The following is a 16811-nucleotide window of genomic DNA, read 5'->3' on the forward strand; positions in this document are numbered from 1 at the left end:
CGGAGAAATGTATGAAAATGGATGTATCTAGAACTAAAACACACCTAGTAGATACATCCACTTCTCGGACGAGTATTTTTGGACGGAGGGAGTATACCCTATAAAAAAAAGTAATTCCCGTAGGAGTTGCCTTACTCAAACCGGGCTTTGTGCAGCATCCGGCGGGCAGGACAAAAAAACCTGGAGGCCCAGTTGCGGCAGGGCCCACACGAGGAGCCCTAATGCTTGAAGGCGTTAATTGGTGGGTCGGACTCTAGCGGCACCTGCCGGAGCGTAGGCGACCAGGGCCGCAGGCCAGCAGCCAAGGAGCGAGGGGTTGGACAGGGACTCCAGCAGCGCCGGCCGGAGCGCACCAGGCAAGGTCTCTCTTCTTCTGCTTCCCCGAGTTGTATCTCTCTCTCTCTCTTCCTCTGCTACCTCTGTATCTCAATTTCATTCAATATATAGATCGTGAACACGGCGGCTCTAGGCCATCGGCGGGGCGGCAAACGGTGACTGGGATTCGAGTGCCGCCGGCCGAAGCGAGCCTGACCAGATCGAGCCGACGAGGGATTGAGGGTTGGGGTCGAGCAGCGGCGCAGTGATTAGGCGGCGCGAAGGACTTGAGGAGAGGTAATAATTTTCTCCTGTCTCCTACTTAAAAGGGGAACTTTTTTCCCCCATTTGACCCACAAAGTCCCGATTTTTGCTACTTCAGTTTAATCCGAATCAAGAGGAACAAGCATAATCGCATGGTGACTCCGTATTTTTAAAGCTAAAAGAATTGTCTCTTTCTTTCTCTCAAAGCTGCACTGTATCTTGAAATCCCGCCCCCAAACAAATAGTGTTTTGATTAACAACTATGCCGTGTATGCAATATGAAGTTTGATCATTGTACAAAAATTCATCTCAACCATCAAGTAATGCAATCTTTTTCCTTGTTCAAAATCAGGGCTTTTGGTCAGGTATGGGAAGGACTGGAACCTTCGATCCACTGCTGGGGACCATGACTAAGGCGCCTGATGGGATAGGAACAGCCTTGTTATCACGCACCCAGAGTCATATGTACAGGGTGTGGCGACAGATCGAACCTGTAGTCTGCCTTGGAGCAGCTGTTGGTCTCTGTTGGGCAGCTTGGAGCTACTACGCACGCAAGTCATGTCTGCGCACCTACGGTCGGTACATGAACGGCAAGACAAGCGGCCCGGTGGTCGGCCGGGATGACGAGATCGACAGTCATTTCCATTCTCTGCTGCAAGACCAAGAATTGTGTGGCACTCGTCGGAGCCCCAGGGGTTGGCAAGACGGCCATCGCCGAGGGCCTGGCGCAGTGGATTGCTGCTGGGAAGGTCCCTGCCGAGCTTTCCAAGGCACGTGTCGTGGAGGTTGATCTGGGGGCGATGGTGGCCGGCACCGTATTACGTGGCATGTTTGAGAGCCGTTTGAAGACCGTGATAAAGGAGGCGGAGAATTCAGGCGGCAAGATTATTCTCTTCATTGACGAGATGCACATGCTGATTGGCGCTGGTGATAAATGGGGAAGCAATGATGCTGCCAATATTCTGAAACCCGCGTTGGCCCGTGGTCGTATCCGCTGTGTGGGCGCGACAACTTTTGATGATTACCGCAAGTACATCGAGAAGGATGCAGCGCTCGAACGGCGGTTCCAGAAGGTGCATGTTGAAGAACCGAGCACACAGGCGACCATTGCCATTCTGCGGGGCATAAAGCAGCAGTATGAACTGCACCATAGCTTGGAAATCCAAGATGCCGCTATTGTTGCTGCTGCAGAGCTCGCTGGCCGCTACATCACTGGTGAGGAATTATTTTACTCGTATTGTTTCTTGATTGAGGTGATCAGTAGAAGCATAACCTCACCTAGCTACTTAGGAAGTACTCCCTCTGTATCAAAATATAAGACGTTTTTTGACAGTGTCATAGTGTCAAAAAACGTCTTGTATTTTGATACAGAGGGAGTATAACAAAAAGAAAGAAAAAGAAATGCATGCTTAATTGGTCATGGTCAGATGCCCATCCCTGTTGAGGTCTACTAGCTCATGTGCCTATCCTGTTGAGGTTTACTAGCTCATGTGCCCATCCTTGTTAAGGTTTACTAGCCCATGTGTTAATCTTGCTATCTACGTGAAGGTTGTGATGTGCACTTCAAGGGCAAGAATGATCACATTAGAGCACCATGGAGTAACTATGTTATCTTACCTTGGATACATGAAGTTGAAATAATCTATGAATCTTGATTAAGGTTCTAATTAATCCGTGACAGTCATATGTATAAATTAACGGGGTAACCTGAACTGCAACGTTTCTTCTCTGCCGAGTTGCACTTGTCAGTGGCAAGAATGCTATATGTTGTAGTACAATGTCAATGGGTTTTATCACTGGATGTATTTGTAGGTCGTCAGTTTCCTGATAAGGCTATTGATCTGATTGATGCGGCGTGTGCTACTGCAAAGAAAATGATGCAGATTGACAGTCAAGAAAAGGAAGAGGACACCGTGAAGAAAGCAATTGTTGCACCAAATCATGTCGCACAAGTGAGCATTCTCTTCCTAATGACTTTTGTGTACCATTTCGATCAATGAGATGTGTTTTTCATGCAAATTCTAACTTTGTCATTTGAAGGCTGTGAGCCGATGCACCGGAATTCCTGTCTCTACGCTTGATCAAGAGGAGAAGGATAGGTTAATCCACCTAGCGGATAGACTTCATGAGCGAGTTGTTGGCCAGGATGAAGCGGTAAATCTGGTTGCAGAAGCAGTCTTACGTTCCAGGGCTGGCCTTGATCAGCCTGGCCAACCAATAGGCTCGTTCCTCTTCTTAGGATTGACTGGTGTTGGAAAGACAGAGCTTGCAAAAGCTCTTGCCGAGCAGCTATTCGACAGTGAGAAAATGTTGGTTCGCATTGACATGTCTGAATATGTTGGGTTTGGAGCTGTGGCGCGCCTAATTGGAGCTGCACCAAGGTTTACTTTGTATACTGTATGCTCATTACGTTATGATATCATCAGTATGGATCTTTCATTTGACTGATGCTAATGCTTCTTTTATAACTTCTTAAAGCTGCATTGGCTATGATGATGGTGGACAACTGACTGAAATAGTGAGGAGGCGCCCATATAGTGTCATCCTTTTTGACGAGGTGGAGAAGGCAGATCCCTTGGTGCTGAACGTTTTTATTCAACTTCTTGATGATGGTGTTCTGACTGATGGCAAAGGCCGGACCGTTGATTTCAAGAATACTATCATCATTATGACCTCAAATCTAGGAGCAGAGCACCTAACAGCTGGAATGGCTGGAGAAAGCACAATGGAAGCTGCAAAGGACCTTGTGATGAAAAAGGTTTGTGAATACCATATCTGCTGCTGTTAAGCTCTACTAGTGTGACCTACTGACGTGTCATATATATATATATATATATATATATATATATATATATATATATATATATTTGTTGGTGCAGGTTCAGAAACACTTTAAGCCTGAATTTCTGAACAGACTGAGCGAGGTGGTGATATTTGAGCCACTTCTGCATGACAAACTGAAGGAGATTGTAAAAATTCAGATGAAAAGTGTCACTGCAAGGGTAGCTGCCAAGAGCATCTCTCTGTCTGCAAGCGATGCTGCGTTGGACGTCATATTGTTGGAATCATGCAACCTAGTAAGCACAGTTTCTTTTCGAAGTTATCAAAATATTTAGGTCCTGTTTTCATACCCTCTCCTGTCTGTCTGTCTGTATGGTTTGGTAACAATGCATGCTTGGTCTCTGGCAGATGAATGGCGCAAGGCCCATAAGGAGGTGGGTGCAGAAGAATGTGATGACAGTGCTGTCCCGGATGCTGCTCAAAGGTGAAGCCGTTGAAGGCTCAACTATCGTCATTGATGCTACGGATGACAAAAGGGGGCTCAGGTACGAAGTGGTAAATCCACAAGGCAAGAGTCCAGTGGTGGAACTTTCCTGTGACAAGAGCTATGTTGCGGCGGTGACCAATCCCAAGCCATGACAAAGGTACATAACCCCTGCTAGCTGTTGTTTCTCGCTGAGTGCCTGAACTCCATAACCTTGCTGAACACAAATAGCAGAGGTAGAAGAAGCATGTAAATTGTAGCAAAGGCAGAATGCATGCCCTACTTGGTTGTAGCCACACCATTTCAAACACCCTTTGACGTTTTCTTGGTAGGAGGAGATCTGTAAATTGCCAATATCTTACTAGTATCTTATAGACACCATGTATGCCTTTATGCTCTTAGCAGTAGCATAGACACTAACCCTGTGAACTGTGATTGTGTGTGATGAGATTGATGGTTAGAGGCAACAGGGAGGAAGCTCCTTTCTCTCATTACAGCACACGTGATGATTAACGGAAATGGAATTGCAGTTGAGCTATGGGATGAGGCTTTTGCACCCATCCTGTTTGCATCAATTGTCGTTGTTGGCCAAGCCATAGCCACCCCCCCCCCCCCCCCCCCCCCCCGGGGTTTTTTATTCATAAGGCAAAATGCTTACAGCGTTTCCATAATTTATTTTTTGAAAATAGTTTCCATTAAAAAAATGCTTACATCGTTTGTGATGACAGCCACAAGAAATCAATGCAGGAGGTTCCTCTTGCGAAAGCATGTGCCGTCATATTGGCTTCCCTATAAGAAAAATAAAAAGAAATATCACTGAACTCATGGCGGAGGAAGAAACAATCGTAGATCATCGTCGCAGGCCCTAGTGAATGCCCACCATTCTTCATGACCTCCACAACTTTCATGCAATTAGAGTTCACCACCAGCCTGTTGCACCCCATAGAATTTGCTAGGGAAAAGGCTGCCGCCTCCACCATCGTCGCTGCCAATTACAAGTGTTCGGTTGGAAGCGGCCACAAAGTAGCCATATCATCTCTGAGAACAGCTCCAGTTCTCCCAGTTTTACTCCCAATATCAAAAGTCGCATCTACGCTAAACTTCATGTAATCCTCCTTTGGTCGTGTCCACCCATGTCTAATAACAGGAGCACTGTTCTTCTTCTTCGTCCTCGAGTAGTTTGTAGCCAATGCAGATATTGCTTGTGCAGACCTGATGGGGACTCTCTCGCCATGAGTTGCCTGTCGGCGCTCCCACCAAATGCACCAGGCAGTGGTGGCAATAAGATCAGCCCAGAGAACATTTGAGAGAAGTGGCGCCAGCGATGAGTTATCCAGCAATATTTTTGCAAGAACTGAGGACCCTTCCCTATCAATAGTACACGCAATATCAACAACTTGATCAAGACCCAAGTGTTGCCAAATTTCACAAACACGTGTGCATTGAAAAAAAATGCTCCATAATGGGCACCCTCTTCTGTTTGAATATGTCGAGATTTGCCAAGACTCCATGACTAGTGTTCTATAGTACTCCCTTTGTTTAAAAATATAAGATGTTCTAACTTTTTTGAGAATCAGATGTATATATACACATTTCAGTGTGTTTATTCACTCATTACAGTCTGTATGTAGTCCATACTAAAATATCCAAACCATCTTATATTTGTGAATGGAGGGAGTATCTTAAGAACTACAGTTCCGGCCATATTGACATTATGGTGCAAAAGAAGGGTGATATATCAAAACAATGGAGAGCAACGGGTTTCGTGGAGCCCCAAGGGTGGAAGATACAAGCCAAACTTGGAGGTTCATGAGGACGTTGTTCGCAATCAAGCATGAAGCATGGCTTGGCATTGGTGATTTTAATGAGATAATTTTCGGTTCATAACACTTCTCGCGTATCCCCAGACCCGAATGCTAGATGAAGGCGTCCTGGGAGATGGTTGATGATTGCTCTTGTGGACCTTGGTTGGTTAGGAATGGATTATACTTGGGACATCAACAATCAGGTGCTTTGAATGTTAAAGCTCGGTTGCATAGAGAGTTTGGTAATGATGCACTGTTGCACCTATTTGAAGTTTGAACATATAAAAGTGGGGCATATAGTAGTTGCGGTTTCGTCTTTGCGGATCTCCATAAGCATAGAAAACACAGTTCAGTGATCACCTATGAATGGTCTGCATCCATTCAGAAATCCTTCCTTGCAAGCATTCAAACAGATGAACAAACCATGGAACCTTGGATTCTTGCTTGGATTGTCTTTTAGGAACTTAGTAGTGACAATGCACCTACTACTTGGATTGGTCTCTAACACAACCTACAAGTAATACCTGATCCTGGTGTATTGCCCCCCTCTGATCTCCTTGCACAATCCTAATAGCATTGTTCTTAGCCCTATAGGCCATATGAGTGTTGATCTCAACTCCATACTTGCTCTTCAGGTTTTGCATTATTGTACTTATTATGTGTTCATGTCTGTTCTTATTGCATCTAAAACCTGATGTGTAACCCACTTTGTAGTCACCTTGGTGCTCTCTGCTACAGCTGGACATGTGTGCACCAAATTAGTTTTCCTAATGCAGAAAGTCCTCTCTTTTCCCACCACAGAAGACGCAATGAAGAAAGGGCAGTCGTCCTTTGTGCTCATAGCTAGCTATAATTATGTCATTGCAGTTCCTATGAAACTGATAGTTTCTGTTCTGTGCTATGTGAAATGTGAGAAGTGCCCTTCTAAATTGGTACACATCATCAAAACGGAGCTTCTTAACAACTCTGGGCTCTCTCTATCCTCATGATACCATATCCTTGGTTTGGTTTTTTTGGCCCTACTCTTATTGCCAAGCACAAATGCTAGGGGTACAACACCATCATCTTCCTCCTTCAAATCACCCAAATTTGGAGCCTCATCAAATAATGGCACCAAAACATCCTCAAACTACTGCTCCAAACTAGCATGTGATCTTGTGGTGGGCCCTTTCTTACTCTCGACTTCTTCCTCTTTTGCCCTGTGGTACCACCTCCTCTTCAAATTCCGCATCCTCTACATGGTTCTCTTGCTCTGCATGTTCCTCTTGCACTTCCTCTTCTTATAACTCATAAGGTTCTTCAACATGAGTGTCACCTTCAAAGTGTAGGGTCCTCTCTCCGTCTCCTTATCTCAACCATCCTAGCCATGAAATCCTCATCTTCCTCCAAGTCAGAGTCATCTTTGGTTAGTAGGACAGGAAGTTTTCTTTTCACTGCTTGCACCCTCTCAACATTCTTCTGATACTTCTTAAACCTCTGAATTTTTTATCTACTTCTAAGCTCGACACTTCTTACTAACTCCTCTTGCTCCATATCAACATCTGCTGCATTGCCTTACTCCATATCAACATTTCCTACATTGACTTCCTCCATATCCATATTGTGATTTTGCAATGTGGAGATAAACTGGATTGGTTCAGGCTCCTCAACCACTGTAGATCTTTTTGATATTTTGGATGGTGACTTGTACACCACACCAGCATCATTGACCTCATATACAATGATCTCTCCAACATTGGCTATAGGAACTTGCTGATCACAAACATAACCTATGTTTAAATTTGCAGGTCTGGGCTCACTACCCCTAACTACTGTCAAGTTTACTATGTTCTGATCTCTGTTGGCAATGTGGTCCAGCATCTCATCAACCTTATCATCATCACAAATCTCCTCCAAATCAGCTACTCCCAACCCATCATCCCTCACATAATACATGTAGCCTTTACTTCCATATCATGTTGTCTATATGAGTACTAACGGATTGTAAAAGGTGATGCCTGGAACACACATAGTCCTTTCCAAGTTATCCCTATCATGAAAGTGCAGTCTAACTTCCCAAACATCATCAGAAAAGCTACAAAACAAAACCGTACTTGTACTTATTAGTTACACAGTACATTACTAATTAAACAGTACTTACATATCTAACAATTAAACAGTAGAGTACAGTCTACAAACAATAAAAGTGACCAATTTAAATAAGTTGTGCATGCCAATTTAAATTAGAGTACACATTGTAAATATACTGTCTACTAACTAAACAGTGCATATCAATTTAAATAAACACTGAAATTATCACTATATTGTGTACTAAATCATACACTGAAATTATCACTATCAATATACTGTCTACTAAATAAACAGTGCATATCAATTTAAATAAACATTAAATAACGAATAATCTTGAGTGAACATGCGGCTACGCGCTGCGGTTATCCAGTCCACACACTATCTCGTGATTCATGCACTTTTAATACGAGCTCGTTGTATAATGAATCAAAACTCTAGTATAAACATCTGTATCCCGCGTATTCTCACGAAGCTGACACGCTCAGATGTGGGGCCGCAGTGCAGGAACGCACTGTCGAACGGCTACTTGCAGCTGGCGCAACGGCTAGTTGCATTCATCTCCCTTCCCCAGACTACATAAACACCTCGCGCAAATCATATACGCACTCCTCCTCACTCAAATCCTCGTTCGCCCACCCCGCTCAACACCATGTGTTCATCCAAGTCACAGCTTAGATCCACGCCTCCTGCGTCGCACCACACCGCCAGCCAGGTGCTCCCTCTCCCTCTCATCCGGTGCCCGGAATGCAACGCCGGCTTCGTTGTGTGGTTTGTCTCAGGGACTGTAGAAAACCCGGGGAGGCACTTCTACAAGTGCGTAAGGCATGGAGTAAGTTCTCCAAGATCTATCTCCACCCATTTCGCCCTCCTCCGCCCACCCATCTCTTTTGTGCTGATCATTTAGCTTGGCAGTTCGGCGGCTGCAGATTTTGGAAATGGGAGAACAAGTACATACAGTACTTCAGCGCCCGTTGGGGACACCTCATTTCACATGCATCAGTCCATCGTCATGTATCACTGCTTGAGGAAAATCAAGCATGGCTGAAGAACATCTTCGTGCTCGGCGTCGTCAACCTGGCGGTCATGGCCATGATTTGCATGCTGAAGTTCTGGATGTCATTCCGGCCCCTCCCACCCGACATGTATCCAGCGTGCTTGAGTCAATGTAGGTCACCGTATGGTTGTAGCTAGCTGGTTTTCAGAGTACTACTCCTATGTGTTTTTATCTGCCTAGTCGACGTTTCTGTCGTTGCATCGTGTGATGTAAGCGCAGGGCCAATCAATAATACAGACGCGCGTTTATTTTCATATAATTGAGCACTGAGTTTCTTTTTTTAGGCATGCGGGACACTGCTTGCATGCCGCCCACGACGCTGCAATTATCAAACGAGTCATGGCGAAGTTAAATCCTGCCAGCGAAATCAATTCCTTCACCTGCCCTGCAAATCATAAAGCCACCCATCGAACATTTAATATTTGTAGTTCTGAATGTCATTTTTTTTAGGACCGAGCTTCGGTGTTCAGAGAACGAAGAAATTTGCTATCACACGAAAACATACCTCCTAACCCATCCCACTTTGTCATCAAGGGCAACGTACTTGTTTTCTGCCCTCTGAATCTGCTCCTCCACCGAACGAACATCAACTGAATCTAACAAATCTGTCCTCCGTCACCTCCCGTAGGGATTCAAGCATGCCCGTATGGCTGCAAAAAATGTCTGGATCTGGCTGGAAATCCAAGCACAGAATATCGCTCGAGGTCTCAGATCCAAAAACAGGCCCCACGAGCGTCGTCGTGCTGCGGGGAGAGCGGGGTCAAGATCAAAGACATGCGTGTGCGCTCCTTGAACAGAGTACCAAGAACACGGAGGAGGGGGGGGGGGGGGGGGGGGGGGGGGCTCAGGCGTGCGTCGCCGGGGGCACCTACAGGCACGTACTGGGGACAGGTGCTCCGGAGACGACGGTTCAGTTATGTGCATCCACCGAAGGACGGGGAGTTAATCCATATCCCGGTCCAGGCCCGGGCTTTTTTGTTTTTTCCTCGTCTGATTCATTTAATGTGGGCTGTGCGGCCGGGGCGTATAACGCGTGTATTCGTCCGATGTGTAAATTCACGCGGCGCGTATTTGCACAAGTGCTAATAAAAGTAGTAATCACAGCGCGTCACTGGACGCCCACGATAACGGATAACGGCATCGCGTAGCCGCATGTCCCAAAAATTCACGTCCAATAAGCACTATATAGTGCATAGCAATTTAACTAGCCAACAAAATTATCACTATACTGTCTACTAAACAGTGCATAGCAATATCACTACCATCTAATCTACAAAGCAGAATGATAAATTGGTATTAGGGCAGAAGACCCAATTTGGTTTACAACCTAACCCTAACTCTGGAATCGACAGAAAATGAGGGGGAGAAAAAGAGAGGAGGAAAACTCACTCCACACCGCCAAATGCAGATGCCCAATGGTGACACCCTGTCGGAGTAGCCTGCACAGCACAGGCGAGAGCGCTAGCGGCACGACACTCCAGCGACGGCAGCAGTGGTCTGCTCCGCGGGGCCTGGCTAGGGTTTGAGCTCCACTAGACCTCCTTGGGTGGCTTTGGAACTCCGCCGCCAAGCAACCCTTATGCGCCGTCGCCGCCTTCGCCATCAACTCCGTCGCCGGGATCCGGGGTCTGGGCTCGCCGTTACCATGGACGAGACAAAGACATAGGAGAGTGCCGCGGGGAAAGGGAGGAAATGCCGAGATGGAGGGGAAAAGGAAGAAACAGGAGCAAGTTATGACCTAGCGGCACCGTTAGACGTCGTTACTTCCTGTCCGTTACGCCACATCATCAAAACCGGGCCCACCTGTCATAATCCAGCTTAAAATGCCCAAGCAGACGGGTTAGTGGTTTCTGCAAAAGATTAAGCACAAAATCAGTGTTTTCTGTAATAAAAACATAGAAGAGTGTTTTCTGCAACCCTAAATTGCAATGTGGTGGTTTTCTACAATTCACTCAAGATGGTGTCTGATTTGATAGATGAAGCTACAAGATCGTGGGGTCAGGATATGGTGTATGATCACATGCAGCGCCTAGATGCAAATGTGGTTCTGAATAGCTGAAATGCGGAAGATGAATGGGCATGGCACTATGTTGAGATCGGCCTATCGGATGTTGGTTGATACAAAGAGGAGACGGGAGGATTGGCTTAGGGATGAGCAGCTCAATCAGATACGAGTGCTTGTCGAAAAGATTGATCTGGGGATCCAAGTGGGATCTCTTCTCTCCCGCGACCGCGCCGCCCCCGCGGGCGGCCGGCCGCGCCCAGCCTTCTCCCCCGCGCGCCTCTCCATCCCCCTTCCTCTCTGCCGCCGGCGCCCGCTGCGGGCCTGGCCCGGGCGACGCTGGTGGCGGCGGCCCCCTGGCTTTTCCCCTCTCGGGTGTCCGCCGGCGCGGGACAGGGCGACCTCGGGCGGTGCTTCTAGGCGGCGGCGGTCCAGCGCGGCGGCGGGGGCTCCTGGCGCGAGCGGGGACGGACTTCGGGACGGCGGCATCGCCGTTGGCGGCGGGGCGACGCGGCGGCGCGGTCTGGCGGCGCCCGCTCGGCCCAGATCTGGGCCCTTCGGGCCCCATCTGGGCCTGGGCGGGCCAGCGGCGGGGTGGGTCTGCTTCGTGGCTTCCGGGAGGCGGGGGAGAGGCGATGAGCGGCAGGGTGCTGGCGGCGCCATCGCCGGCTTGCTGCAGCGTGGCGGCGGGGCTTAGCGGGCCCGTTTCGGGCCTGGCCGGGCCAGGGGTGGCCTGGCATGCCCTGCTGCCGCGTCCGGACGGCTACCGCGACGGTGCCGCAGGCTCTGGCCTCTCGCACGACGGCGGTGGAGGTGGTTCCCTCCCGTTCGGCTTCGGTGCTGCTTCTCCCTCCGCGGGGTGCTTCTCTCCGGCCCTCTTGGCCTCGTGTTGGTGTTCGCAGTGAGGCGGCGTGGGTGACGGCGCAACCGCGATGGCGCATGATGGTGGGCGGCGGTCTAGCTGGTCGGCTTCGGTCCGTTGGGCGGTGGGGATTGGAGTACGGGAGAAATCCTTGCCGGTCTTCGGCCCCGATGCGGTGACACCTGTGGGTGCCACCATTCCTTCCTGGAGGGTGTCGGTGATATCCATCCCCCACCTCCCTCCGCGTGCTGGGGAAACCCTAGGACATGTCCGGGCAGCAGCGTCGTCGGCGTCGCTTTCCTTCTTGGAGGTGTTGTTTTGTACGCGGTGGTCCGGAGCCTCGGGTTGTAGTGGTTTGTCTCTGGTGGGCGTAGCGGTGGCGGGTGATCCGCGCTCTGTCGAGCTGCCGTTGTTGGCATTTGCTTCTTCTTCTTTTTCTTTTGGGCTTGTTGTGCTGTTCGCCCCCCTGTATCGGTGTTGGTTGCTTTGGAATACAAAAGCGGGGGAAACCCTTTTTTGGTAAAAGATTGATCTAATCTGTGGAAAACAAAAGCACCATGAAAAAAAACAGAAGTTTTGCATGGCGCCTTGCCAGCAATTCTACCCGGACAGAGACAGTGCGATGCCATAGAAACATGACTCATACAGTGATACTGATATTTGCTCTATATGTAATGGTGAGGATAATTGGAGGCATGCCCTCATCGATAATACGGCCAAATGTGTATGCGTCTAGTCACTCCTGGATGAAGAGCTCGTGGAACACTTGACCCCCTGAAGAAAACTTTTTGAAAATTCATGTTGATGCTTCTGCCTCAAGGAACGAAGAAAGCGGGTGGCTCTCTGCCGTGATCATCGGGGCAACTACATGGGGGCTTCTGCGGTAGTGATTAATGATATGATTCAGCAGAAGATTCTTGAGGCCACGGCGTGCAGAGAAGCATTTGCGCTGGCAGATGATCTTTATGTTTGAAAGGTTCATGTGGTGACGGATTCTTGGCGACTGTACAGCACCTTCAAAGCGAATATCATGGCACCAGTAGTATGGTTATGAAGGACATTAGAGCAAAGATGGCGAGCCTGGATGATGTATGTGCTGAGCATGAGGCTAGAGAGTCTAATTATGAAGCTCATGAACTAGCTAGGGCTGCTGTTTATTTTGATTTGGGGCGTCATGTGTGGCTTTTAAATACCCTTGACATTGCATGTATTCCTTCTTGTGCTTTGAGTGAAAATAGAGACTGATAACGTGTGTGTTCCGCTACCTGGTTCAAAGAAGCTCGAAATCTTAAAACATTTGGGCTCGGGGGATATACCCTGTTTGAATTTACATGTCCACTGAGTAAAAAACACCTTCAAACACAATGAGATACATGCATCTATGGTTTCTTTTGCAGGTAAACATGCATCAAATCAAGTATCTAACTCTAAAGAATGCAGTTATTGACTATTGGCAGCAGCAGCTCCATGTAATTTTCAGGACAATGGGAAATGTAAATAAAATGTACTGTCAGTATATGTGTTATCTTCTTGTATACTTCATCTAAGGGTAATTAAATATGCGGAAGCCAGCTTTCCTATAGAGATTGTATGGACCTCAGAAGTAGCACAAACAAAGAAGTGAAGCAATGCTACTACCAAGTAGCCGCATAGATCAGTACATTCTGTCAAGAACACAGTTTGCGACAGAAAGGCTACAAGCTCAACCATAGTCTTGATAAATGTCTACTCCTAAGACAACAAAATGGAAATCTAGCAACAACCGTCAGTTTAACTTGACACACATTGTCAGAACAAGTAAACTAGTCATTACAACATATCGATAAGGATAGATACTACTGGATATAGGCAAGCATCAGGGCGTACCAAATCAATGCTAGATGGTAGTATGGCACTTCCTAATGCATATGTAACTCAAACATTGGCTGGGAAAAGCCAGGTAGGATGCCATACCCCGCAAGTTGCCTCCGTCGCCGCCGTCTCAAATGGCAATGGCACCACTGTATTGTCTCTCACGTTGTACATGACACAGTCAAACAGGTCATCCTCAGGGACCCTCTTCTGCTCTCTCGGAAGAGGCAGATTCCGTTCGGTCATAGCGTAGACGCAGTCTTCTCGAGCTCCAGGCTGGGCAGGGAGCGACTCGGAGCAGCCTCGGCTGACAAACAGAGCACGCCCCCATCAGTGTATCCACCTTGCTCCAGTGCCCAGGGCCGCTGCCGCTCAGGCCCACCGCCTCCGAGACCTCGAACCGGGTCCGTATCGCCCTCACGTAAAAGGGGTCCCAGTGATCCACGTCGACCTGCCGTTCCACCAGCAGCAGCTGATGGCCGGATGCGACCAGGTAGAAGAAGATGCCCAGTTGGCAGCCGGCAGTCGAGTCAGTTTTGACGTGATCTCTTGGTGCGGCGCTTACACATTGGACGGAGCTGACAGCGGCCTGCTCGTCGCAGGTATCCAAGGCATGCAGCTCCGGTGGTTCAAGACAGCCATTACCATATTCTGCAGCGAGGACGTAAAGCTTCTCTTTGAAGATTGCAATGTCAACGACATGGGTTTCTCCAGGGGGCTCCCACACCTTGGCCGAGCATGTTCCGAAACCCTGTGGCTGCCCGCGAGCAAAGATCTTGACCTTGTCCATGGCAAGGAGAGCGACAATCTTATCAGACACCACCACCTTGCTTATCCTGTCAAAGCTGTGGTAACGTTGGTCCATGTCGTCTTTGTCCAGGCTGATCTGTTGAGGGGTAGCCCCCCCGGTGGAAGGGTTCATTAAGCAGCAGCTGCGGTCGCAGAACACCAGGAAGAGCATGCTGCCCGCGGAGACACGGAATTCGATGTCATCGTAGTCAAGATCCAAGTGGTGGATTTTGCCGTGGGGGAAGGTGAGGTAGGTCTTGTCACGGAGGACGATCCAGAGGAGCGCTGGGTGGAGCGGGGGATAGGGTTTTGGCGCGAGGAAGAATTTGGAACGATCGGCGCTTGCCTGTGTCACCTGCAATATTAAAGCGAAGGAAGGTCAGCTCTGAACAAGTTGTTGAACAATGAATGACGAAAAAGCTAAACATGGACAAGTTATTTAACATGAGAAAATGGAACCTTCACAGCAGTCATAACACTGAAGAAAAGTGGAGTACATTGGTTTTAGCTAAGAGTAACATCAAACTGAACTTACTGTTTGCCACATTTGCTGGACACTCACAGGACTAGAACAATTAGGCAGAACATTCTCACAGTAGTACTAGTTCATGGTAAAGTAATGCCAGGTTTGATGATTTATTTATTTATAGTTTTCATACTTTGGTTCCTCAATATAACTCTGACTATCTACCAGCTATCAGTTATGTGAAGTAAAGATTCGGATTGTCAATTTAGAACCAGATTTGTTTAGAACTCCTAAGAAATACAAAGGGTACCTGGAAGTAGAAAATTCCGATTCACCAAGAACACAAATTGTATCCATGGACACACAAAGAACTACAGAAAAGTTCAGATTCTTACCTTGTTCTTCCGCGTCCGGTTTGTTCGAGGTTGCTCCTCCACGCGGGACTCGGCGTCGTCGACGATCCCTGGACGTTGTTGCTCCTTCATGCCAGCGCTCTGGCTTCCTTTAAGTCCCCCTCCGCACCTGCTGCTGCCTTCGTCGCCATTGCCGGCGCCGGCGCCGTCGAGGCAGTCCTCCATCGGCCCTTGCTCCTCCTCGAAATGAGTAGAGGAGGTCAGAGGCTCAGAGTCGCAGAGGGCGCGGGATTGGAGAGGCCGGCGGCTAGTCTGTTGCGGCGGAGCGGGAGAATGTGAGGAGGCGGGAGGTATCCGGGGATTGGACGGTGGCTATCGGGTAGCTAGCCGGCGGCGCTCCGGGGGCGCTCCTCGACCTAATAAACACTAGTATCCTGGCAACTGTACGAGACGTGTGTGTGGGTTCGACGTGGGGGACAGCCCACATATCCGATGCGGCCCGTGGATGGATGTTCATCACCTACGGCGTTAGGCCAACTTCCAAAAAAAATAACTACAATGCACAGATGCATTTGGTCCGTTCACGTCCGTTTGAGTTTGTGCCGACAAAAATCACGACTCAACGCGTCGATACAAAGGTACGGGTGTCCTAAATTTAGGTCGGGTTTGCGTCCGCAAGGACTATGCAGAGAATGTGTCAGGAGAAGCTGACTGCATGGCAATATCGTTAGGAGCAGAGGACGTACTGCTGGGAGATTCATCACTATGATAAGAAGCCGAGAGAGTGGCAATAGCATCACGAGTAGATGTACTTCTTGGGGACCCGTCGTAGTTTCAGCAGCAAGAGATCAGTGTAAACCATGATAACTACCATTCATCGGTGAAATGTGTAGTTATCATGTGATTAGAACTAGAAGAGATCTTTCTTTCTCTTGTGATTAGAAACGTAGTTATTACTGGTCCTGTGTGCTTGCACTTCCGTTGCATTGACTTGAGAAATAGAGGATATCTTTCTGTTTTCTTAGTCAATCTCAATTTCACCTATTCTTTTACATAGGAGTAGAAGTCCTGATAAGAGAAAACTAACTGTGGTACCCAAACAATAGGAGATAGCAACTGCTTGACAACAGTATATTAACTTGTAAGATCTGCTTGTTGTTGCTATATATTGCATATGCTAGACAGCTCCTGACCAAACTCGTAGAAGTCTGCGTCAGTAGCACTCATACTTAATTTTTCAATTCTCGCGCCGCTTGGTCCTAACTGGTGAGTGGTGGTGTGGAGTGCTGCCTGATGGGTTATTTGCTTTGCACTATATAGTATTCTGCTCCAGTTGAGGACACTGGTTAATCTTGTTCTCTCTCTCTGCCCTGGTTGTGGTCTGGACCCGCAGCCATCGAGAAGTTTGATCTTATTGAGGGCCAGAAGACCGATGGATGGATGGAGCTTGTAGTGTCGGGTTGCTGGTGAGTGTTAGATTTCTGGTGGTGTGGAGTGCCTGATGGGTTGTTTCTTTGCTCTTAGATCCTTTTGTGTATTCAACAAACACAAGGAAGGATTTTTTTGATGAGTTGTGACCATTGAGACTGAAGAATGATGGATGGCAATGAGTATTGGAAGCTGTTAGATTCATCCATGAGCTTATTTACTTTGTCGTGGTGGTGGAAATGATGTTGTAGGATGATGGTATGGAATGGGTTCAGCTTCATGAATGA

General features: G+C 47.9%; 1 protein-coding gene and 1 pseudogene across 1 annotated transcript; one reads left to right on the top strand and one right to left on the bottom strand.

Annotated features, from left to right (window-relative positions):
- The first annotated feature begins 253 nt into the window (after window positions 1–253).
- Window positions 254–4311, top strand: LOC109738716 (chaperone protein ClpB1-like; annotated as a pseudogene).
- An 8947-nt stretch (window positions 4312–13258) lies between these two features.
- On the bottom strand, window positions 13259–15538 carry LOC120975337 (uncharacterized). The gene is made up of 2 exons (XM_040401944.3): window positions 15139–15538; window positions 13259–14632 (listed from the first exon to the last, which is right to left on the bottom strand). The coding sequence occupies exons 1-2, from the start codon at window positions 15319–15321 to the stop codon at window positions 13685–13687; spliced, it is 1131 nt and encodes a 376-aa protein (XP_040257878.1). The 5' UTR covers window positions 15322–15538; the 3' UTR covers window positions 13259–13684.
- Window positions 15539–16811: the final 1273 nt, after the last annotated feature.

This window comes from Aegilops tauschii, chromosome 3 (genome assembly GCF_002575655.3).
Source record: "Aegilops tauschii subsp. strangulata cultivar AL8/78 chromosome 3, Aet v6.0, whole genome shotgun sequence".
Lineage (NCBI taxonomy): Eukaryota > Viridiplantae > Streptophyta > Magnoliopsida > Poales > Poaceae > Aegilops > Aegilops tauschii.

Excerpts from the sequence above, each read along its gene's own strand:
- LOC120975337 (XM_040401944.3), bottom strand. The coding sequence starts at position 15,321 with ATGGAGGACTGCCTCGACGGCGCCGGCGCCGGCAATGGCGACGAAGGC. Across the intron at positions 14,633-15,138 it reads ACCGGACGCGGAAGAACAAG|GTGACACAGGCAAGCGCCGA; the intron begins GTAAGAATCTGA and ends TTAATATTGCAG.